General features: G+C 31.6%; 1 protein-coding gene across 1 annotated transcript in view; it reads left to right on the forward strand.

Annotated features, from left to right (window-relative positions):
* LOC114333335 (tiggy-winkle hedgehog protein) overlaps positions 1-27256 on the forward strand; it is a 351824-nt gene that overhangs the window by 56970 nt on the left and 267598 nt on the right. Inside the window, exon 2 of the mRNA XM_028283194.2 lies at positions 18776-19423. Within this exon, the coding sequence (XP_028138995.1) occupies positions 19142-19423 (282 nt within the window). The 5' untranslated portion in view covers positions 18776-19141. The remainder of the gene's footprint in view (positions 1-18775; positions 19424-27256) is intronic.

Raw genomic sequence — 27256 nt, forward strand, 5'->3', positions numbered from 1 at the left:
TATATTCCAGTTCAAGAAGTTAAAGAACCAGCAACCGAAACTAAGTTAGAAATTCAAGTTAAAGATAAATTGGGTCCTAAATTCGGAAAACGACATAAAATTACGGAATACAATAATTGAAGAAGTACGAAAATTTTGAATTGGACAAGGTCTTCAGAATGTAAAAGCCTTGATGGAAGTTTTTCAGCATCAAAAAGAAATTTTGTAGGCATTACAAAATTTTTACACAATCTATGATTTGAAAATCATGTCAGTGAAACAAAAATTAAAAGAGATTTGCTAACGTATTCTCCCTCAAATGGAATATCGTATTTTGGGTTTATCCAGTCCGTGTACAACTTTTTTCAGCCTCTACCCACCGTTGGGAAGTTATGATCAATAAATGCTTAAATGAAACTCCACTAAGTGATCTCATTCACCACTATCTATACCTTAAAAGAACAAGCAGCACAAAATGGACTGAAAGGACACATGCAACAAGACCTTTGTCTAAAGATTACAACGCTTCCAAATCTGGTCTTCATACTCTTGCTGAAGACTCTAATCAGAAAGCTGAAACAGTTCATGAAGCTAAGTGTTTGTTGAGAGAAATGTCAAAAAAAAAGAAACTTTCATAATTAATGAGTTTTGGGCAACAATTTTAGAACGTACCAACGCAGTCAATAAATCATTACAGAGAGAAGATATTGAACTTAAAACTGCTGAAGGTTGAAACGTATCTACCAATGTTCGATAAACTAATTAATTACACCGAGAGAACAATTTCTTTTCTCCTAAAACACCGATTTCTTTGAGCAATATTTCTTAAAAGTTAACATATCCTATTAACTTAAATATACCGGTTCACATATAAAGAAACGAGTTTTTTAAACACAACTCAATAATTTCTTACAGATAATCTCTTCAATACTAAGAAATGCATTAATGGTTACATTTAATTTTCTTATCCTAAAGTTTTTATTTCTTAAATTGAAAACTACAAATATTTTGCAGTATAAGAAATATAATGTTAAGTTAATCCGTATTTATATTTGTGAACAAGAAATTTTCTTGCAATCAAATAAATATTTTAAACCACAAGAAATAATTCTTCAGAAATACCCTCTGTAGTAACTGTGGTTATAAAATAAAAACTTTGTCATTAATGCCGAAATGTTACTTGCAAAGAGATTTTCTTCCACAAAAGAATTGCGCAGATTAACTATTTATGATTTAGTAGTCAGTGTTTGTCAAGATGGCGTGATATGTTCATGTTCATATAGATGGATTTTTGATTTATTGGTGTTCCTTAAAAATTAACGGATATTTTGAAGGTACGTACATATATAGGTATTAAATAAAAGTAAATTGAGTAATTTAAGATGTAATAATAATATTGTTGCGTATCCGAATGGTTAAAAAAGAAACATAATAGTATCTTTTTTATGCTTTTTAGGTATAATGATGGACGACTCTGAAATAAAGGAGCTTATTATTCTAACTGGGAAATATGCCACAATTTAAAGCTGGGACAGAATGATATTAATATATAGCTTCAGAACAATATTAAGAAAGGAGTTATTAACCAACTGCGGGGCCTCCCAGAAATGGTAGAACTTTATACATGTAAGTACCTTTTTAAAACTGTGTATACTTATGTATCAACTATAATAGGTTTCTTGAATGTATCGTCTTCTATAAAAATATACAATACAACGCTATATCAAACATGGCGGGTGCAACGCTGAGGATGTTTTCTGTTAATTTATTTGAGATAAAGAAATCAGTTAGTCTAAAAGAAATATATGTTTATGGTTAAGAAATGTTATTGCCGAAAACCGTGAATTAGTTAATATATATTAAATGACTTAGATGTAAACTACTAATACTTTCCCGTAATAAAATTTCTTAATGATTAGGTATGCTGTCTCTTTTAGATTATAAAAATTAAGAAAACTACATATTATTATGTCTGCTTCAATGTTTTCATTGGTTGTATTTTCCCTCTTGTTTTAGCTAAACAATGTTTATTGTGTGACTTAATATTATACAGATAAATAATTAATATTTCATTAACAAAAAGAAAAAAATAAACAAAGATGTGTAGGTTAAATAATGCCATGTTTGAACTAAATATGATTGATTATTATTAGTATTAATAGTTCATATGTGGGACCGTGTATTTTTTTTTGTATTTCCTAAATTTGTCAAAATAAATATCTATATAAATATATCTTTATAAAAACATTTTATTAAAGTAAGTTTACTCTTTCTACATAACGATTTTGTTTTAGTGAATTGCTGATATACAAAGTGCTATTAACAAAAGAAGGAAAATTTGACGAAGTTGGATTTGCCTCTCCATCCTTTTATTGTTGTGTAGAAGCCAGTGGTTTAAGAGTGGAGAAAATATTTGTATGTAATAATAACGTTTTATATATTGTTTTATTAATAAATAATGATTTTACCTTAACACAATGATTTATTTCGCCGTATGTAATATCACTTTATTTTCAAGAAATATTAACTTAACTCTAAATATACGTTTATCTCTGCGAAATATATTTCTTAACATTAAATACATTAATTATTAATAGTAAAATAATAATATTCCTTACTAAGAAATATTATTGCTCAGAAAGAATAGTTTTGTAATGTGTAGAAAATATATTTTTATGACTAATAAAATTAATTAACATCAAGTGTAATTTCTTTCTGATAAATGGGTTTGAAGTTTGCCAGAAAGTGATAGTTAAATCATGTTTAAGATATATTTCTTTGGCTATAGTAGAATTTATTTGAAATATTTTAGAAAATTATATCTTACATACAAAGATATATTTCTTAGGCAATATGCCAAGTCGATCTTTCTTAAATATTAATAAAGTTTCTTTATGTCAAGAATTTTTTTCTCTCGGTGTACTGAGCTGAGTCGTCGGTTTACAGTATACGGGCCAGTGAACTCAGTATTTGGTCTTTTGTGTGTTTTTTCAAAATTGACTGATACTAAAATAAAGGAGTGTGTTTCAAAACTACATGAAAACTATCCTTATGATATTGAATCTGAACTAGAGCAGTTCAAATATTTTATAGCCCAGCTTCAAGACTTACAGGGAAAATACTTTTTTCCTGTTTCAAAGTCATTTTGGATAATTTCGCAACAGGCAAATGGACATTTTCAAAAATGAAAATGATTAAAAACGGAGAAAGACTAGGTTTCTTAAGGGCCTCGTCCTTAGCTAGCTTGGGTTGCCTAGGGGACTCAAGATTCTTAATCCGGGACTGGTATTGAGATACGTTTAGATAAAAAATGTGTGTGATAGGAATTAATCAGACAAAAGAGTCAAATTGACTATCTACAGAACATTGATTATACCCGTAGCAGCCTATAGTTGTGAAACCTATGGGTAATGACAAAAAAAGATGAAGCCCAACTCAGGACATTCGAGAGAAAGATACTGAGAAAAGTATATGGCACGGTGCAAGAGGAAGACACCACATGGAGAATCAGGAGAAACGACGAGTATAATGAATTAAATGGATTGTATGATATTGTAAGATTAGTTCAAATTCAAAGACTGCCATGGCTGGGACTTGTCCAGAGACAAGAGGTGCAAAACAGCAAAGAAAATATTTCAATGGAAGCCGATAGGAACACGAAAAAAGGAAGGCCTAGAACGAGACGGCTGGAAGAAGTGGAACACGACCTGGAAACCATAAATATGATAATGGAGGAGAAGGGTACAAGAGAGATCTGAATGAAAGGACACATAGAGAGACAGGCAAAGACCCATGGGAGATAATATTGGTATGACCTAAGATAGAAACTTTTAGATCCAAAAATATATTGTACTAATACGATTTTTTGTAGCCTTACCTCGTAACTACGTTTGCTGTGTTAATAGTAATTTTACTAGGTTGTTCAATAAGTCTTGGGGTTCGATAAGATAGTGCGTTGCTACTAACCTAATTTTTTTTTTTTTTTTGGTATGTTGGTTCGCTCTTCATATGAACGTATGTGAAGTTTTATTTCAATCTGTCAATTCATTATTTTTTTAGAAGCCATTTAGTATCGATTATCGATGTGTCACAGTATTTTTTACAATGGAAATAAGTATCGTTGCAGTGATTGAATTTTTATTTTTGGAAGGTTTAAAGGCAAACCAAAGGGCCTAGCCGGGTAAGATGGTGAAAAGTGCCCCCAACTCGATTTAAATTCCATATAGGCCACTTTAGAACATATATAGGAACTCACTTTCTGAAATTTTTAGCCCCCTAAGTGGTCACGTGACCCCCCTAGAGCCTAATTAGGCTGTTTATTTTTTATTTTTTATCTCAGCAGCATCAAGAGCTAGCCAAAAACTTTATTTAAAAAAGTTGTAAGTTTCAAAAAGATCTATATGAAAATTTTTTTTTATTTTTTGGCGGGAAATTCGAATTTTTAGAACAATTTTAAACTTTTAAATAACTCTGAAAAAAAAACTAAGACACTCGTTTTTACGAAAATCAATTATAACGTGTATTTTTGAACAGTCTTTCACCCTGAATTTTTTTAGATTTTTAAAATTGGTGAAACGTACCTTTAAAAATAAAAAACCGCATTTTTTCGTTTTTTTTTCGTTTTTTGATACAATTTTTTCCATATTTTTCAAAAAAGGTAACAACGTCACTATAATAGGTAAAAAACTGAAAAATAATTGGGGTTTGTTTTATAAAATTTTTTTGTAACGCCATCCATTTTCAAGATACAGGGCGTTGAAGAAAACAAAATTTTACACATTTTTTACGATTTTGCTGAAACTACTGGGAACATTGTCATAAAACCTGGCGGGTTTTAAGAGGTAGTTATTGTGCATATTTTGACATACAATTAAGGATTTGATATTCATCATTGGAGCGCATAGGGGTAATGGTCTCAACTTTTTAAAGAATAAAGTTAGTACGCCACTGACATATTTCAAATTAACAACCGTTTTTGAATTCCTCGTTCAATTTGTGACAAAAAATCTATCTTCTTATTTTTTCATACGACGCGCCATTTTTATTCAAAAAATAAAAGATCTTAATCCTTACAAAGCATTCGAACTTCTAGTAGTTTCTACATCTACATACATAAACTCGTACATTCATTCTAAAAATTAATTCGAATACTTTGGAAGCGTTAAGATATTTTATTTTTTGCAACAAAACGGCGCGTCGTGTGAAAAAATGGGAAGATAGATTTTTTGTCACAAATGGAACGAGGAATTCAAAAATGATTGTTAATTTGAAATATGTCAGTGGCGTACCATCTTTTTTTCTTTAAAAAGTTCAGACCATTACCCGTATGCGCGCCAATGATGAATATAAAATTCTTAATTGTATGTCAAAAAATGCACAATAACTACCTCTTAAAACCTGCCAAATTTTGTTGCAATGTTGTCAGTAGTTTCGGCAAAATCGTAAAAAATGTGTTAAATTTTGTTTTCTTCAACGCCCTGTATCTTGAAAATGGATGGCGTTACAAAAAAATTTTATTAAGCAAACCCCAATTATTTTTCATTTTTTTTACCTATTCTAGTGACGGTAGTTACCTTTTTTGAAAAATATGTATAAAATTGTATCAAAAAACGAAAAAAAAAACCGAAAAAATGTGGTTTTTTATTTTTAAAGGTACGTTTCACCAATTTTAAAAATTTGAAAAAATTCAGGGTGAAATATTGTGCAAAAATACACATTATAATTGATTTTTGTAAAAACGAGTGTCTTAGTTTTTTTTTTCAGAGTTATTTAAAAGTTTAAAATTGTTCTAAAAATTCGAATTTTCCGCCAAAAAATTAAAAAAAAATTCATATAGATCTTTTTGAAACTTACAACTATTGTAAATAAAGTTTTTGGCTAGCTCTTGACGCGGCTGAGATAAAAAATAAAAACCTAAAAAGCCTAATTAGGCTCTAGGGGGGTCACGTGACCACCTAGGGGGCTAAAAATTTCAGAAAGTGAGTTCCTCTATATGTGCTAAAAAGTGACCTATATGGAATTTAAATTGAGTTGGGGGCACTTTTCACCATCTTACCCCGCTAGGCACTATGAGCGAATGTTAAAAGTGTATAAGGACTCTTCGACTTCAATTATTACTATAGAAAGTGAGTTGCCCAATTTAAACGTGGTCGTTCAAGCCTTTTAAGACGATCCACGTTAAAGACGCCCAAAACAGTAAGACCACCAAAAATCGTAGAAAAAACACAGTATATAGTATTGGAAACTCGTCAAGTATTTAACTGAAAATGATTAGTAGAATCCCTAGGCATCTCATTCTGCAGCGTCAGCAATATTTTGGCCGAAGTATTGGGTTTCAAAAAGCTGTGGTCACAATGGGTGCCGCATTTGCTGACAACGGACCACAAACACATTCGAATGCGACTTTTTCAGCAATATTTAGAGCGTTTTCGAAAGGATGAAGTAGATTTTGTGCGTCCATTCATCACAATAGATGAGACTTGTCTATCACCTTGATCCTGAATCAAAACAACAGGTTAAAAAGTCGTAGAATCTGGTTTTTCGGCTCCAAAACGAGTTTGTGTCCAGAAATCGACCAAGAAGATTTTAGCATCAGTTTTTGGGATGTGAGAGGAATTCTATTCTGTGGATTACTTGCAAACTGATAAAACAATAAATTCTGGATATTATTATAAACATTTAGACCAGCTGAAGGAAAAAAAATGGTGAAAAGAGACTCGGTTTACAAAAGAAAAAAATCCTTTTTCACCAGGACAATGCATCGTGTTATTAGTATAAGAGCTGTGAGACATTTTTGAGTAGGTATTTTAGGCAACCTGAAAATTTTTCAGGTGACTCTTCCATGATAGCCTAATACAAAAATGCCGGTCTGGCTGGAGGGTAGCGGTTATTTTCCCCAAAAATCCCCCCCAAATTAAAAAAAAAGGGTAAAAATTGTTATTACAAAAAATATCATTGACGTGACTTTAAAGTAAATTTAAATATTCAAATATAAAGGAAATAGACAGGCCAGGCCACTTGACGGCGATTTTAACTCTGCAAGATACTTGCATGGGCGCCCCAGGATTATTTTCAGGGGATGCATCTGAACTTCAGAAGATTTCATCTGAATCTGTACATACTATTAACGAGTATAAAATATACAACTATACAGGCAAAGCTATGTAGATTCCTTCAGGACAGGGAAGTACAATTATTATTTTGACAGGGTATTTTTTAATATTAAAAATAAATATTCTACAAAGACAGGTTTTTTTTGGTGAAATTTTCCAACTGCCATGTGATCGAACAAATTACGCGTGCATATAAATGAAAAGCGCTATAGGTAAACAGGAGTGTGAGAAAGAGCGTATACCGATAGCTGTTTGCGCCCTCTGTTGTACCTGAGCGAGTCCGTTCGCTCGAGAAAAATCACGTGACCTGGCGATCCCATGTTGTTGTGCCTCGAAACGTCAGAGTAATTATTATATATTATAGTTTTTTAAGTAACTTTTTCTTAAATAAAGGAAAATAATACGTACTATACAATAGATTTTGCAAATATAATAAAAAAAGACAAATTTATTATTATAAAGATATAGGTAGAAAAGTATAAAAGTATAAACTAAATTGATTCTGTGTCCGAATCTTGTACTTCTTCTTCAAACTCCTCATCTGAGCTTAAATATCCACTGTTTTCTTCTTCGTCGGACTCCCCTTGAGACTCAGATTCCTCTTCTACATGATCTGCAAATAGTTGTAATATGTATTCAGAATTAATTAAAAATTAATTAGTGATTAATTAATTGAGTTGCTACGTATTCTCTGTCCTTTTATACGGAGTCGAAGCCTGGAGAATCACGGGCGCATCTGAAGATAGACTTGCCATTGTTGAGATGTGGTGTTATCGAATAATGTAAAAAATATCATGGACGCAACACGTAACAAACACGGAAATATTAATAAAGATAAAAAGTCAAAAAAATACTCAACACTATGAAGTAAGGAAAAATGAGCTACTTTGGTCATATACTAAGAAATAAAAAACGTGATATAATTTATAATATAAGAAAAAGTATTAAGTATTAGTTATACATCAATTTTTAATTAATTCTAAATACATATTTACAACTATTTACAGATCAGGTAGAAGAGGAATCTGAGTCTCGAGGGGAGTCTGACGAAGAAGAAGAGAATGAATATTTATTTTGGCTCATTTTTCTTTCCTTTATAGTGTTGAGTATTTCCTTTGCCTTTTTCATCTTTCTTAATGTTTCCGTGTTTGTTACGTGTTGTGTTCATGATATTTTTTACATTATTCAATGACAGCACATCTCAACAATGGCAAATCTTTCTTCAGATGCGCCCGTGATTGTCCAGGCTTCGACTCCGTATAAAAGGACAGAGAATACGTAGTAATTCAATTAAATTATCGCTAATTAATTTTTAATTATTTCTAAATACATATTACAACTATTTACAGATCATGTAGAAGAGGAATCTGAGTCTCGAGGGGAGTCTGACGAAGAAGAAGACAGTGAAAATTTAAGCTCAGATGAGGAGTTTGAAGAAGAAGTACAAGATTCGGACACAGAATTAATTTAGTTTATACTTTTATACTTTCCTACCTATATATTTATAATAATAAATCTGTCTTCTTCTATCATATTTGCAAAATCTATTGTACAGTACGTATTATTTTCCTTTAATTAAGAAAAAGTTACTTAAAAAACTATAAAATATAATAATTACTCTAACGTTTCGAGACACAACAACATGGGATCGCCAGGTCACGTGATTTTTCTAGAGCGAACGGACTCGCTCAGGTACAACAGAGAACGCAAACAGCTATCGGTATACGCTCTTTCTCACACTGCGGCTTACCTATAGCGCTTTTCATTTATATGTACGCGTAATTTGTTTGATCACATGGCAGTTGGAAAATTTCACCAAAAAAAATTCTGTCTTTTTTAGAATATTTATTTTTGATATTAAAAAATATCCTGTCAAAATAATAATTGTACTTCCCTGTCCGGAAGGAATGTGCATAGCTTTGCATGTATAGTTGTATATTTTATACTCGTTAATAGTATGTACAGATTCAGATGAAATCTTCTGAAGTTCAGATGCATCCCCTGAAAATAATCCTGGGGCGCCCATGCAAGTATCTTGCAGAGTTAAAATCGCCTGGCCTGTTTATTTTCTTTATATTTGAATATTTAAATTTACTTTAAAGTCACGTCAATGATATTTTTTGGTAATAACAACTTTTACCCTTTTTTTAACTTTGGGGGGGATTTTTGAGGAAAATAACCGCTACCCTCCAGCCAGACCGGCATTTTTGTATTAGGCTATCATGGAAGAGTCACCTGAAAAATTTTCAGGTTGCCTAAAATACCTACTCAAAAATGTCTGACAGCTCTTGGACCATATATGAGTATTTTACCAATGGCTAAAATCCGTGAATTAAAGTTCGAATTGTGCGTGCATCCACAGTATTAATCATATTTGGTTCCTAGCGACTTCCATTTGTTTCAATATCTAAAAAAATTTATGCGTGGAAAGCGTTTTTCATCAAATGATGAGTATATAACAGCCGTGGAAGCGTATTTTGCAACCCTAGGCAGTGCCGGCGCTAGGGTATAAGGCGCCCGCCTGCAAAAGAAGCATAGGCGCTCTTCGGTGTCTTTTAAATTAGTATTTTGTATAGCACCGACAGAAAAATGGTCATTTTGTCGCCCCCCAAAAAGGGGCGCCCGCCTGCAATGCATCCCTTGCAGGCCCGTTATCGCCGGCCCTGACCCTAGGGATGGAACTAATAAATTGAAATCTCCTTGGAACAAGTGTATTGATATTCAGGAAGATTATACTGAATAATAAAGTGTATTTTAAGTCATAAAATTGTGTTTTTCTTATCGAACTTATTAAACAACCTAGTATACAGGGTGTCCCGAAAAGAATGGTCATAAATTATACCACACATTCTGGGGTCAAAAGTAGTTCGGTTGAATCTAACTTACCTTAGTACAAATGTGCTCATAAAAAAAGTTACAGCTCTTTGAAGTTACAAAATGAAAATCGATTTTTTTCAATATATCGAAAACTCTCAGAGATTTTTATTGAAAACGGACATGTATCATTCTTATGGCAGGACCACCTTAAAACAACATTATAGTGAAATTTGTCCACCCCATAAATAATTTATGGGGATTTTGTTCCCTTAAACCCACCCAAACTTTTGTGTACATTCCAATTAATTCATTATTGTGGTACCATTAGAACAAAAAAACGTTTTTAAAACTTTTTTACCTCTTAGTATTTTTTCGATAAGCCAGTTTTTATCGAGATGCGGCTTCTTTTTTACTATATTTACATAAAAAAATTATGGGGGTTTTGTTCCTTTAAACCCCCCAAATGTTTGTGTACGTTCCAATTAAACTATTATTGTGGTACCATTAGTTAAACACATTGTTTTTAAAACTTTTTTGCCCTTAATCTTTTTTGATAAGTCAACTTTTATCGAGATGTTGCTTCTTTTCAAAATATACCAAAAAATTTAAGTTATAAATAAATTTTCAGATTATTAACAGGTGTCTATAATCATACTTAACCATATACAAATATGTGGTGGATTCGACAAATATTCAAAATATCTCGATAAACACTGGCTTATCAAAAAAGTACTAAGAGGCAAAAAGTTTTAAAAATATTGTGTTTAATTAATGGTGCCACAATAATAATTTAATTGGAACGTACATAAAAGTTTGGGGGGTTTAAGGGAACAAAACCCCCATAAAATTTTTATGGGGTGCACTAATTTCACTATAATTTTTTTTTAAGATGTTGCTGCGATAAAAATTCCTCATGTCCATTTTCAATAAAAAACCTCTAGGAGTTTTCGATATATGAAAAAAAATCGATTTTCATTTTGTAACTTAAAAGGGCTGTAACTTTTTTTGTGTGCACTATTGTATATAGGTAAGTGAGGTTAAATCAACCTATTTTTGACCCCAGAATCTGTGGTATAATTTATGACCAATCTTTTCGGGACATATCGTCCCGAAGTATATAGGGATCCCGAAGGGACGGAGTATATCGTCGAGACATCCGGTAATTATCTGCTTTACTAACTTTTTACACAATTTTTTCCTGCATTTCTCTATTCTAAGTTCCTCAGATTAAACATCAAACACTTTAACGTAGGCACACATAGGCACGCTAAAAGAACGTGCTGATTTTTCCTATTCGACGGCGTAACATGAAAAGGACATTTAACCAAATTGAAGAGAATTGAAAAGCAAATTTAGTTTCAAAACAGTATTATGCATATATTAATGAATAAACAAATATTTTCGGAGTTTACGTTCAGGAAATTCCCTGGTAGGTGTAGGAAATTAGTAGGTATATAGGATATATGAAGTGTTTTAGTGCGGTAAATAAGCACATGAAGTCTTTATGGTATGTTGCTTGATTTTTCGATTTGTTGTGGTGTGAGGAGGTGAGTAGGCATTTTTTATTATCGATTTTTTGTATTAAAAAATACCACATAAATCATTAAATATAGTCCGTTCGCTAAACTCAGACTCAACTGGCTAGTGATTTAAGCTAGTAATTTTGCCAATTTGATAAAATACTAAAAATTACTAAATATTTAGTAATTTTGCAAATTTTATCAAAATTGGCAAAAAACAAAAAAGTTACGTACTAAAATCATTAGCCATTTGCGTCTGAGTTTAGCGAACCGACTATATTAGTGGTTTAGATGTTCTAAAGTTGTATTTTGCGTTATATGTATAATACCTACCCACTAAGTTCAAAATGGTTAGTTAACCTTTAATATACATTTATGAATGCGCTAATAACCGGCAAAATAACGTAAAAGATGGAAAACACATTAAGTTTTGCGATGAAAAAAGATGCAACTACAGAGGTGGAAAACTTAGCAATAGAAATCTATAAATTTCCATTACATTGATTTTGTCCTGAAGCTATTTCCTTGTGGCATTTTTATAATTAACTATTTAAATGGGAAATAAGCCACAATTAAATTGAAAAAAATAATTTTATTAACGTTTCGACGCCCAAATCGGATGTCGTTGTCAAAATACAAAATACTACTAAATTAAACAAAAATGTTGTTGCTTAGTAAAAAATTCTTCTAATAATTTAATTAATCTGACTCATTTATATCGGCAATACGGCAATTCAGACATATATTATACATTTTAAAGTAGAAGACTTAAGGGATAGTATCACGAGGTTTTTTCCTGGTTTTCCGGTCACCGGTGGTCACCGTTGCATTTGGTTGTCTTTTTAAAGACAGATCACATGCTATGATTTTTTTATGGCGGATATTCTTGAGTTGGGGTTGATTTCATGTAATTGAATGAACTATCTTTCTGTAAAGTCATCCCAGGTACGCAACTCATAAATATTGGCAATATCATTTTAAAGTATGTATTCTACTTTAAAATGTATAATATATGTCTGAATTGCCGATATAAATGAGTGAGATTAAATAAATTATTAGAAGAATTTTTTACTAAGCAACAACATTTTTGATTAATATAGTAGTATTTTGTATTTTGAAAACGACACCCGATTTGGGCGTCGAAACGTTAATAAAATTATTTTTTCAATTTAATTGTGGCTTATTTCCCATCTAAATACAATCGGAAAAATGAAAGAACTCCTCTCTCTCTCTCTCTCTCTCTCTCTCTCTCTCTCTCTCTCTCTCTCTCTCTCTCTCTCTCTCTCTCTCTCTCTCTCTCTTAAATCTTAAAATCTGTATTAACCAGATCAAGCACAGTAACACGTGTTTGCAATAAATAGCTGGACCTTTCTTCACAACAATATTGTGGGATAAAGAGGTTGTAAGAGCTTCAATAATTGCGTTCCGTAATACTTATTTATGAAGGAACAACAAAATATTATATTTTTGATAGAGTAGGTTTAATGAATTTTTTGCGACTTTGCAATGTCGTCTTAAAGAATTAGTTCACTATTTGTCATTTTATAACGCTGTTCTTTATTTTTACATAATACAAGTATGCAGATTTTTTTCTCTTAATTTTTGCACTGGTAATACATTCAAAATCAGACTCAATTTGATCTGGTACTTATTCTGAGCCGAAAAATATTCAGGTTCAGATATTATTTCACAAAGCACATACTTCAAAACGAACGTAATAAACAAGCCAAGCATATACTTCTTAATAATATGAACTAAAACTAATTTGCGGAGTAGCAGATTCAGACCTATCCAAATAAGTCAAAACAAAAGTCGGTACGCTCTCAATTAGAATTGGAAATAAACACGTTGCGCAATATGATATTCAAACTTCAAACTGTTTGAAGAAGTTTGATTTCAAGTCAAACCTAAAGATATTGAAATCAAGTCAAGTCAAACTTTTTTACAAAAAAAGTTTGGTTTTCAAGTCAAGTCAAGTTTGTTGAATAAAATCAAACTAGTTTGACTTGATGCATCTCTACACAGGGGCCCGCTCTAACGCGCTTTTTGCTTCGTTTGTTTCTAATTTGTTTGGGACATTTTGAACTACACAAGGGCACACTACGAAATGTAACTGTTTAATAAATTTTAATTTTTGTGTAGGTATTTAGAAATAAAAACAAAAAATATCTATTTATTTTTAAGTTTTATACGGTGGGCCATAAAAATAATCCCAAGACGCTCGATGCTCCTTTTGTTCGCATAAAGACAATTATAGTGGTAAGAATAATAAGAATAAAATTTAGATACTAACTTATTTTTAAGAACATCTTGTCGTTTGATTGATATCAACCGGTTGGTGACTTAAATCATACTTTCTTTGAGTGCGCAAAATATATTCCATGCACATATAATTTAATCCAAGATTTAATAAAATGTAATGTTTTTCCACCTTTCAATGTATCCTATCTATTGTCTCTGAACAGCAAGAACATATATGATTGTTTAATGAAATTTATCTGTGAAACTAAAATTAACCTCTAAACTTATTAATCCTGATAATTTGGTATATTATGTACATATGAAAAAAGAAGAAGAAGAAGATACATAATGGAAAATGTGGTGAGCAACTTGGACAGTCCATAGCGGCCAGCTTTTGAACTGAGTAGAATGCTGTAGAAGAGTTTGCTATGGAACTCTAAGGACCTCATTGCCCATTGCCTTCCTTATGTATGAACAGAAAACAAAAAAAGTTGTGACTGGCTAAATGACACCCAAGTCTATGCCATAAAAAAAACCTCACCGATCCAAGGTTTTTTTTTGATATTTTTTTAATTGAGGTTTTATCTCCCTAGAGATTTGTATTTAATTATTTAACTTATTAATAAATGTATCATATCCAATTTGAGAATCTATTTTGTTGATATGATTCCGATGTTCATTTTTAAAGCTGTAGTAGTTTTCCGAAATTGGTTTTTAATCTATTATGACTGGAGATTTAGATGTAGAAAAATTTTTGAGTTTTATTATTTATAAAAACAGCTGATGTAAAGTGATCAGTCATGCCAGTATGAAAAACGATAGGATTAATATTAATTTACTGCTTTAATAGTCTATTCACTCACGGTAAAATATTGCAAAACATTCAAACGACAAAGATTTAAAGAACTGCTTGGATAGACATGAAATTTGGCATACACATAGCTAATATGTCAAAGAAAAAAAAGTGATATTGTGCCGACGTGTGCTTTTGTCCAGGGGATGGATGACTTTTGCTCCCTCTCGAGGTGAAAAAATATACGTTCAAAATAAGTCCTGAATTGAATGAACTACATAACTCATTCTAAGCTACTTTTTTTCTATAGGTACTGTTTTTTCACTAAATACTTTTCGAGTTATTTGCGAGTGAAAATGTTTATTTTTCTACAAAAAACCACATTATCAGGCGCTTCATCGCAAGTATTTTATTTAACAAATACTATTAGCAAAAATATAATTTATAAAAAAGTGAAAAAAACACTTTAAAAAAGGTGTGATGAGTTAATATATTCGATTTGGAATTTGACGAATAAGAACCTACTTTTCGTTACCTACGACTCTGCTCCTACCGAGTCTACAGAGGACTTTTTGAGTTATTTCCGAAAAACCGTCTAGAAACGTAGTTTTTTTTGTTGAAAAATGACATATTCACTCGCAAATAACTCAAAAAGGATTGGCTTAGTGAAAACAATCTATTGAACTAAAGTTGTTTAGAATTAGTTAGTTTATCCAATTTCGGACTTATCATGAACGTGTGTTTTTCACCCCCGAGAAGCGGTGAAACTCACCCTCCGGACAAAATCACACATCGGTACAATATCACTTTTTTTCTTTGACATGTTAGTATGTTAGCTATGTTTATGCCAAATTGCATGTCAATCCAAACGGTTCTTTAAAATTTAGAGCAAAGACCGTGAGTAAAATGAACTATAAATTAGCTTGAGTTTTTGTAAAAAACGTATGATACATTTTATGATATATGATGGTTTATATTCAACTTTTATTAAAAACTTTTGATATACAATGTGTGGTTTTATTGGACAGACGGGCCCGCATCCCAATTGGAACCAGGGCCCTCTGATCTATCAGTAGGTACGCCACTGCATACGATGGAGAAAATATGTGAAAAAAAAACGAAAAAAAAAGAAACCTGGCTAATATAGAAAACAATGTATATTAATGTTGTTCTGAAGCTATTTCTTTGTGGCATTTTTATAATCAAATATTTTCAATGGGAAATACTTAAGCCACAATTTTACCAAAAAAAAATGATTTTATTAACGTTTCGACGCCCAAGTTGTTGCTTAGTAAACAACTCTTCTAATCAGTGGCGTAACAAACACCGTCGGGGCCCCCCCGCAGAAATGAAAATGGGGCGCCCTTTAAAAAATTACTAAATGCGACTTGTGTATGTGTAACAAAAACGTATACATAATATAGTGTATTTGTGTACTGTTTATAACAACTAACAACTTTATTGGTATAGAACTATCATTTACAACAACTTTATTGGTATAGAATAAAATAGAACAAAAATTAAGAGCGTATTCGCAAAATTTCGTGCCAATGTTTTTTAAATGCACTCATTTTTTTTCGAATCCTGAGAAAATTAGTAAGTATTTTTGAAAAGTTAAAACGCAGAATGAAAGATTACATTATTACCGAGAGCCGAAAGTCCCCGAAAATTTCTATGTTTAATTCAGTAAGTTACAGAGGTGAAAAAAGAGAAAATTTAGTATGATTTTTAATTTCAAATATCCCATTCAAAAGAAACTTTTTGTTTATTCTAAGGGCCTTTCAGCCCTAGTAATAATGTAATCTTTCATTCTGCGTATATAAAGTTTTCAAAAATAGTTATTAGTTTTCTCAGGATTCGAAAAAAATGAATGCATTTAAAAATCATTAGTCCGAAATTTTGCGCCCACACTCTTTAAATTATTACAATATTACATATGAAATGAACAACTTTCTTCGTGCACTATCAGCGAATATATCTACAATTATTTTATTAATATCTATCTGATCGGCAACTTCGTTTTCAATACTTATAGCGCTAGAAAACTTCTGACATTGTACTACGAAGATATGGTTTTATTAATTTAAGCTCCGAAAAATATCTCTCTGAACTAGTGGTCGTGACGGGTAAAGTTGAAAACAAAATGTACGAATGACACACTTCTGGTATGCAAGATGCAAGCACTAGTGCAATGAAAATCTATAAGAATAATTTTGGCTCCATCATAAATAGGTAATAGATTTGCCGATTCCAAATGTGTCCTCAATGATTTTCTAACAAATTGCAGTTGCTCCAAAAACTGATTACTTAAATCTGACGCTTACGCAGCAGCTAATTAACTGACCCTGCAAAAACTTCTGGATCCGATTTGAAAAGATATCCACTTCTACGATGTAAGACTAGTAAGGCTTTAAAATCGTTGTTCACTTTGTACATACTTTTAAATCCAGCTTGAATTTGTTCAGTGACTACATCGACATTTCCGAAAAACATGAAAATAATTCATAAAAATGCTTCTTAACTCTACCAAACCTTTTGATTTTAAAAGTACAGGGAAAGCCACAATTAGTAGCAAAATCTTTGGATTCTTGAAAAAATGACGTATATTTTTGTCTAAAGATTTGAGAAAAATTCTTTACAGTTGTAACGTAAAAGTAGGAGGTACTTTATTTTGTAAAATTGATGGGAATACAAATTCAAACTGTTCCATAATTATTAGTTGTCATTCTCTACTCACGATCTGTGGTAATTAATATTATTTTAGACAATGTTTTTAAAATGTCATGTAGTTCTGCTTTACACCAAGCACAGTTTGTAATCTGGAGGACCACCTAGTCACCGATAACGTTTTTAGAGTAACCGATTTTGGTTGGACGTTTTTCTGCATTGTTTGCTAAATCGAATCGAGGGAAGTTTTTGAAGATTTCCAGGCACTGCTGAAAAACGTTGCGTATGCATGCTTAAAAAATTTATCAATGACATATTTTTACATATCTTAGACAAGATGGGGTTCCTGATATATTGGGGCCCCCCGCAAGCTTCATGCTGCGGGGCCTCTGTTACGCCCCTGCTTCTAATAATTGATTTAATCTGACTCATTTATGTCGGCAATTCAGACATGTATTATACTTATACATTTTAAGGTTAGAAGACTTTAAAATGATATTGCCAATATTGATGAGTTGCGTTCCTGGGACGACTTTACTAAAAGTTGGTTCATTTGATTACATGAAATCAACCTAACTCAAGAATATTTTTAAATATCAAGAATATCAATGATTTTTTGTGGCGGATATTCTTGAGTTGGGTTGATTTCATGTAATCAAATTAACTATCTTTCAGTAAAGTCGTACCAGGAACACAACTCATCAATATTGGCAATATCATTTTAAAGTCTTCTACTTTAAAATGTATAATACATGTCTGAATGCCGATATAAATGAGTCAGATTAAATAAATTATTAGAAGAATTTCTTACTAAGCAATAACAGTTTTGTTTAATTTAGTATTAATTTGTATTTTGACAACGACACCCGACTTGGGCGTCGATACGTTAATAAAATCCTTTTTTTTTGGTAAAATTGTGGCTTACTTCCCATTGAAAATAGTTGATTATAATGTATAGATTATCATAAAGTGCAGCAATTTATGAGCTCAAAATATAAAAATTGGTTAGGCGAATGGATCCAGTAATCCGCAGTCATTTTTTTCAACCACGCACACACACACACACACACACACACACACACACACATACATAATGTATAGATTGAAATTAAAAAAGAAACAAAAATCAGCTTTTTATCGGATGATTTTCAAATAAAAACTAACAGTTTCTACAGGACGAAAATATAACAATTTTTGTATGTGTTTGTGTATGCAATATACCTACTTACCATTTTTGTTGGGAATACTCCACAATTTTACATTAAAATTAAGTTTATTTAACGTTTCGATTTCCGAAGTGAAAATTTTAGAGTAAAATTGTGGCTTATTCTCAAAAAAAAGTAAGTATGTACATTGTATGTATATTTATATTTTTTAAAAACGAATTAAAAGATATTTTTTATATTGCAAATCTTTAATATTGTCGTAAAAATAATAATATATTTGAATCGTCTAGAAAATCATGAAAAACTCAATAAAATATTTTATGATTGTAAAGAAATGTGGTTGTTGAATTATACTCTGTTTTTGCTAACAGTAATTTATGTTTTGGAATTGTTGTGCCTTCTGAGGATGTTGAATAGAAAAGTGCTCTTCAGAAAGTTCCACTGACCCCATTTATAATGCTCATTTTATTCTTTCAACAGAGAGTGAAGATACCCGAAAGTCATCGTCAGAGAAGAAAGAACGAAAAAGAGCAGCGTACCACCTGTAGTCCTCTCAGCGGTACCATCTACCATCCCGGCATGATTTGCGACCTGAGGCATTCTTCTTCGAGCCACTCCCTCTCACCAATCGCGGCGGAGGTACCAGAAGATGGCCAGGACGCGCTCAGAGTGGGGCTGACGTAACTTCAAGTCGAATCGGTACTGTAGTCACCGAAGGTGCAAATCCAATGCAAGGATAATCTGGGAAAGATGCACAAGTACTGCACTCAGTACTTTTTGGCACTTGTCGCGTCTCGGCCGATGATTAGCTGATAGTGGTGCGGAAACGGATAGTACTCTGGAACGATGAGGTGGTGCGTGGTGTTCCTCTTGGGAGTTTTCGCGGTGGTGGAAGCGTGCGGGCCTGGACGCGGAGTGGGACGCCGGCGGGGCTCCAGGAAACTTACCCCTTTGGTCTTCAAGCAACACGTTCCGAATGTGCCGGAGAGTACGCTAACGGCCAGTGGGGTTCCCGAGGGAAGGATTGATAGGAACGATACGAGGTTTAACGATTTAGTGCCCAACTACAACGACGACATTATCTTCAAGGATGAGGAGGGAACGGGTGCTGATCGGTTAATGACCCAGGTAAGATTTTTATCCATCGTCTCGTTCAGGTTTTAATTTATTATATATCGCTTTTATTTATTTATTTATTCATTTAATGTTAACTTAATTTAAATAATTAATAATTTGAATAATAAACATTAAGATCTTCAAGTGAAAATCATGGTTAAAGCTTGAAAATTCATTCCTGGTGCTAAATTAGAAATCCTTAAAAAAGATTTAAAAACTATTTAAAAATTCATATTTTTAGGAATAGTTCTTCGTCCTTAAAAATGGCTGCAACAAACTAATTTAGAGATCTTTGTTCTGCAAGCCAATATACAGGTCCCAAATTACAAAAAAAATTATACAGGAAACTTGGAAGAATGTGGTTTGATCCCATATACGAGTATATATTATTCAATATAATTTTTTGGAATAATCATTGATCAAAATTCTTAATTGCAATTTTTGTTTCAAAAATTGCTCTTTCTTAATATTATGTTGCCTAATTTTGCTTTATATGCCGTTTTGTACCGTTTCCGCTCATTCTTTATGTTATTTTACGATTTTTTTATTGTTGATTTTACTACAGCAATTTATATCTAGTCTACCTTTAACGCAAGATATTAAATAATGAACTAGCAGAGGTTTTGCTTCAAAAGTTACATTACATTTTGTCATTACTGTTTTTACCAATGCAATTGACATTATTTTGTAAAATAAAAAATTTACAAATTTGTATCATATCTATTATTTATATTTTTCTGTTCAATTTGTAACTTCTTTTTTTACATTTTACTCCTAATTTTCTTCGGAATTTCATTTCTACAATGTATTTTTGTGTTTCCGTCTTCACTTTATGACTTTACGGCATGAATTTTGCCTCTTTACATGATTTATTTATTTATTTTCTTTGATAATAATTCTGTTGTAGTGTTGTAGATATTGGTTGTTAATTATAAATATGTTCATTGAACTAATGGAATTCTCTTTGTATTTGTCATTTATTTTTACTGTGTTTCAATACTATCATTTTTGTTGTCTAGACATAAATTCTAGATAACAATAACATTTCTAAATAACAAATGTTAGATATTAAGTACTACTTACTTGTTTAATATATTTTTTTGCTATTCTTTCCTTTGTCTGCCATCTTCTTGTTATTGTTTTATTTATTTATTTGATTATTTAACACAATGTAAATAATTCTTTTTTTTTGTGTGGATTTATTTGATGCTATTTTTATGCTTCTTTGAAGTTTTGTTTAGGTACTCTTAACTTTGACAACTGACATTGACATACCTATGCTACCAATTGTTTCTGTTTTGACAGTTGGATTTTTGCACCAATTGACCATTCCAAATCACGTGATATAATATGGCCGGCAGTGGGCAAAAATTTAATAATAAAGGGTTTACATCAGTTTTTGTAAAGAATATCCTGTTTGATTTTGTTTTTTATTGTTAATTGTGCACCGAAATTGTGATAGCAAATAAATATAAACTAGTTTATCGCCTACAGAACTGAATTATCCCATAGTACCTAGTTATTGACACAAACTGGTAACTAATATGGGATAATTCAGTTCTGTAGGCGATAAACCACTTCATATTTAATTTGTTATCACAATTTCGCAGATTTCCCTACACAATTAACATAAAAAAAAACAACCAAACAGGATTTTCTTTACAAATTAATGTCGATGTAAGGTTAGATTTTGCCCACACCCGGCCATGTTTGACGTTTCTTTGGAATGCCTAATTAAATTGACATAATATGTCATTTCATACCGTTTCTTGTTTTTTTACGTTTTTTTTTATTGTTTATCTTACTATTATAGGTATTTATATCAACTACATTTTTAACGCAAGATTAAATATTTTTTTCTTTTATCTTATTTTTTCAATGTTTTTTTCTTTACTGTTTATACAAATACAATTTTTGGCGTTTGGAATTTTTGGAAGTTTGTATTAAATTATTTATATTTTCCTGTTCAATATGTAAGTTCTATTTTTTAAATTTTAGCCCTCATTTTCTTCAAGATTTTATTCCTACTGTGTATTTTTAAATTATGTGCGTTTCTGTCTTTATTTCATAACTTGTCAATTATTTTACCTCTCTATATTATTTATTTATCTATTTTCCCATTATTTTCATTGGTTATTTATTTTGTGTTGCTTAGATGCTGTTTAATTATAATATTATGTTCATTGAACTGGTGGATTAGACGCAACTTTTAGATAGCACCCCTTAATGTTCTTACTTCATTTCTTATTTAATGTATTTTTGCTTTATTTTTATCTTTTTTCTACCATGTTTTTGTTTTTTTTTATTTATTTATTTGATATAATGTAAATAATTCTTTCTCTTAATCATAAGCATATCCGAATTTATTCATATTTTCTTTCTTCTGGTGTACTTATTTGATGCTATTTTGTCCTTCTTTATTTAGTTCTTTTGTTTACCATAAGCTTCGACAACTGACATATTCTACCAATTCTTTCTGTTTTGACAGTTAGGTTAATAAACTCTCTTATTACGTGATGGTATAGAAATATAGATAATTAATATATTTTACATGCTAATAATATCGAATAATAATATTTTAGGAACATGTAGATAAAAGGAACACGCTATAAACTACTGTTAGAAGCTATTTGTTTATTTTAGTTTGTTTAGTTTGTGATATGATCAAATTAGTTGTTTGAAAAAATTAGTTTTAGATTAGTTTTGAGATTGGATTAGTTCAAATGCGAAGATTGGACACTAGATTTCTATAGTTAAAAAGTTCTGTTATTTTTTATATTTACCCACTGCTTTGACAAATGACATACTACGTCATCGATCATGACTTTTTGCTCTTGAAGGTTATATTTACCAAAACAATCCAATAACTAAAGTTCTTGAACTCCTTAGTGAAGCATAGAGCTTCAGTATATGTAAACGCTATATCTAGTTCTAGTTTTATTTTGCGCTAAGGTCTTTACCCCATTCCAAGACTTTCATTGACCTCTTATCTCGTTCATTATTGATCTTCTCCAAGTTTGTGTTGGGCAACTTCTTTTTATTTTCCTGTGCCGTGGGGATTACACTCTAGGGCAGTTTTTGTAATACCTATTTGTTTTAAGTGTGTGACCGACTCAACCACACTTTCTGGACTCAATTTCATTTTCTAACCTCTTTTGTTTTGTCATTTATAGTAGAATTTCGTTTCGGATGACGTTAGGTAAGAAAACATGAACAATTCTTCGTAGGTTTTTGTTAACAAAGACCTGCTTTGTGTCTGTAAGGGTTTTTGTTACTTTCCAGGTGTCACATCCACACAGTAGAACAAACCTGACATTTGACTCGAGCATTCGGATCTTTGTCTTTGTAGTGTACTGGCCAGACCTCCATACAGAGTTGAACATGCTGAATGCTTGTTGAGCTTTTCGTATCGTCATACAAATATCGCCTTCTGTACCTCCGCTTTCTGTTTATTTTTAATATTCTACCCACTGCTCACTTTGACAAATGACATACAGTGATTTCTTGCTTTTGAAGGTTGCAATGCAATAACAACAACAATGACTAAGTCTATTATGGTTTCTTTACAAATTAAATCTCCTTAATGAAGTTATAAATCTATTAATACACGAAATGTGCAATAAAAATTATAGTATACACTAATTGCTGTTGCATAAGAGATGTAAACAAATTTATAGATGTTTTACATTTTACATCATTCTCTATTTGCCAGTTCAATAACAACATTATGATCGATGTATGTGTCGATAAAAAATCCTCAACGAAAGTGTTAATTGCGAATTATTTGTTATATACAAGGTAGTTACTTGATAAAGTGTTTATAAATGTCTAAGTACCTATATCGTGAAGACTAGGAATTTGTAATTCACAGAATAATAAAACAATGCATTCATTGCAGGAAAACATCTGATAAAAAGATTCTGAAACTGTTTTCTTGTGGTGTGTCTAATAGTCCTTGGGCCCACATATAAAATTATTATTTATGATCACACCGTCGAAACTTTTTGTACTTGTTATTTGGGTGGAGTCGGACAAATTTGCAGCTTGGCGCATTATGGTAGTGGGGCGTTTGTCGGTCAAGCTGTCACGAAGTTGTCAATTTTATGCAAGAAAAAAATTTATAACCACATTGGTCATTTTATTTTAATCAATGGTTTTGATCATATAAACAGCGAAAACAATTTTGTCGGACAAAAATATTGGGCCATATGACGCGTCGGACACGCTAAATATGTCAAATTTATGAAAATAATAAATTTATTACCACATGGTTAATTTTAACAGAATCTGCCATAAAACATTTTTACAATAATGTGGTAACCTTGTCGGACAATTTTCACGGGGCATATGCGCAGTCCGATGCGCCGAAGATGTCAATTTCCTGAAATTTTTTTATTTAGTAGGTATCACAGATGTCATTTTTATTTTGTACTGTTTTTTTACATGTGCAATGCATATTGGATCACTTCTCGGACAAAAATAACAGGTCTAAAATTTTCAAAAAAATTTCCGAAATTTTCCCTTTTGTCGGAATTTTTTTTTGAAAATTCGAGAAAAGAAACTACATAACGATGTTTGTCATTGTTTAAGGAGTATGTATACAAATTTTCAAATCAAAATTTTTCCAAAATTTTCCCTCTTGTCGGAAATTTTTTTGAAAAATTTTGGGTACAACTCTACGTCACGCCCTTTTAAATGTTGTACTTAGTGTGTGTACCAATTTTCAGCTAAATCGATTCAAAAGTCACCGAGAAAAACTGTTTTAAAATTTTTTTGACAATGCCTCCTCTTAGGGCGTCGATATCCTAAAAGAATTAAGTTTGATTGTTCGTTTCCCCAACATTTTTGTTATCAATTACATTCTTTGTTTAAGAATATAATTACTTGTAACCTACTACTTTTGTCAGAAAAATGGTTGTGAAGATAAAAGATGCACGAACCCAGCATAGTTTAAAAGTTTAGTTTACGAATAAAAATTACATTTTTTGTCCGACTGTCGATTTGCCCCAATATTTTTGTCGGACTCTTAGATTTTTTGATTTAGAATGTAATTACTTATAACCTCCTATTTTTGTCGGAAAAATGGTTGTAAATAAAAATATTTCAGGAAATTGACATCTTCGGAGCATCCGACTGCGCATAAGCCCCGTGAAAATTGTCCGACATTATTGTAAAAATGTTTTATGGTAGATTCTGTTAAAATTAGCCATGTGGTAATTGACTGTGGTAAAATTGACAACTTCGTGACAGCTTGACAGACAAACGTCCCACTACCATAATGCCCCAAGCTCCAAATTTGTCCGACTCCACCCAAATAACAAGTACAAATAGTTTCGACGGTGTGGTCATAAATAATAATTTTATATGTGGGCCCAAGGACTATAAGTTAAATATTATGTTTTTATGGGACTAAACCACAATTGATTGTAAACAAAATTACATTTTTAACTACAATCAACCTGCCAATAACAGCCACCAAAAATAAAAGAACTATTGGCTGTTATATTATAAAGGTGGCCGCTATTGTCAGATTTTGCAATCGGCAAATACATCTTTAGAATTTTGTTCATTTTATTAATTAAACGACGGGAGTTTTAACTTTTTTCAATTCTAGTGGAGTTTCTTTCGAACCTTTCATATTTCCACATAGCAAAATATTTAAACGATTTTTTTTTGTTACCTTCTTCCCAGCAAATTTTTCATTTTTTAATGCAAATGTCTTTTAGGCATCGCTCGGTAGTAAATCCCTGTTTTCTCTAGCAGTTTCCTCAGTATTTTATAAGTATATCTCGTGGAGAATAATTCCTTAATATCAAAGATAACTTTTGGTTTTCCAGTTCCAGTCCTCTATGTCGTCCAAATTAACCTCTTCAGACTCCCCACAAATTGATTTAAACATTATATTATGACGCTTGCAGAGACTTTCCAACCATCCATTTGTTGCTGAAAAATTTTCCATATTTAAGCTGGTTGCTGCCTGGAGTCCTTTTTCTTTAAATAGCGGCCCAGATATTGGAATTGTTTTATTTCTGGCTTTGAAAAACCAATTGATGACAACTTGATCCAATGCCAATCCTTACTTCGGAAACTTTCGTTTTTGCTTCAAGTTAACACCTTCCTCAATATTCTTTTTTAACTCACCTTTATTTTTTATGATATCGGTAATTTTTCCAGCCCCACATTTTTTGGCCAACTTTCGCGAACTTAAATTAGGTATACTTTTCATTTTCGGCGATTATGGGCGCAATGAAATTGGTCCGGCTTGCAATGAAATTCGTCCGGTTGAGTTAAACCTTCGGATCAGATAAATAACTCTTCATTTTATGACAATGAAATTCGTCTGCCTATTCTTAACACATTGTAATATAATTCGTCCGAAATAATATAAAATACGTAGTATAAATTAGGACAAATTTCATGAAATAAGTAGATAGTAAACAGTATGTAGTATGTAGTACACACATAAACGTAGAAATACATAAATTATATACATAATATTCTACACTTTATACCTAGGTATATGCTAATGTTGTAACAAATTATTTTCTGGTTTCTGTATATAATCAGAGATTTTAAGAATATCTGCTCTAATTGTAATAGACGTTTTAACACTTTGAATTTTGATATAAGTTTCTACCTGAACTTTTTTTAACGCGTCAATCAAAGCAAGAATAGTTCAAAACATATACTTAGAATACTTAGAAGTAATTTGCGACAACTAGCGCAATGAATGTTAACAGTTAAGATAACAAACAAAGAACAATGAAGATTATTTTTACCTGGCCAAAGTAAACAATCAAAAAACAAAACCTCTTTATTTCCATACCTCATAATTATAACTTTCATACATTTCAGCAAAAAACATTTGTAACTTGTTTTTAATGTAAACACTGTTACGTCTTCGTTTGTTATTAACATAGGATATCAATTTTCTTGTTGGTAGGTATTTAAAAGATTATACAGGACAAACAGCTAGAAAATTTGAAAAATGTTTATCTGGTCACAAAATAGGTATACGTCATTTTTACACCATTATACGCTGTGAGCTTCGCTGGTGTCGCTCCTAGCGGACTACTAATTCAACTTTCACCGGTAATTTTTAAATTCATTATTTAATTGTTATCGCTTAATATTTACAACGCAAAAAAGTGATTAAATTGTAATCGATTTTTTTAAGATTTTGCTAATCATTTTGACGTTCTATTGACAAAATATGAATTTCTTACTTCGGATACTTTTACAATTATCGTGTAGATGGCGCTAAGATGAATAGATTAATAGAACATTAAAAAAACTTAAATTCAGTATTTAAAACGTAAGTATATTTAAGGTAAAAATATATACCACAGCTTTGACCAACTAATATTTTTTATAATTAATGTTTTTAATTTTAATTTTAAATTAATCACTTTGACATTTATGTCAAATTTCCAGTAAAGGTTTACAGACTTGTCACTACTGGCGCTCGCGAATTTGTAAATATCCCCTCTACGTACGAGCTCACAGCGTATAGAACCATTTTTACACCATTTTACTACCGATTTGCGCTGTTCCGGCCAGTCAGCAATCAAGTTGTGCTCATGACGAGGCGCCGACCATCGCTCCCTGGTATTCCTGGTATTCCTCTTGCCATATTATCGATTGCCAGATGCATTATTTTAAATGCGAGCGTTCACCAAAATGAAGAGTAGGATACTAAGCTCTAGGCTAGGATACGATGCGATGGTCTCCGTAGTGAGCACACTTTTGGCCAAAAAACGCATAAGCACCCAATGCTCCACAAGAAAGGATAGAACTAGAGAGCAGATACCTACTACCTATTAACAATTTATCTGAAAACTAGCA

This window comes from Diabrotica virgifera, chromosome 1 (genome assembly GCF_917563875.1).
Source record: "Diabrotica virgifera virgifera chromosome 1, PGI_DIABVI_V3a".
Classification (NCBI taxonomy): Eukaryota; Metazoa; Arthropoda; class Insecta; order Coleoptera; family Chrysomelidae; genus Diabrotica; species Diabrotica virgifera.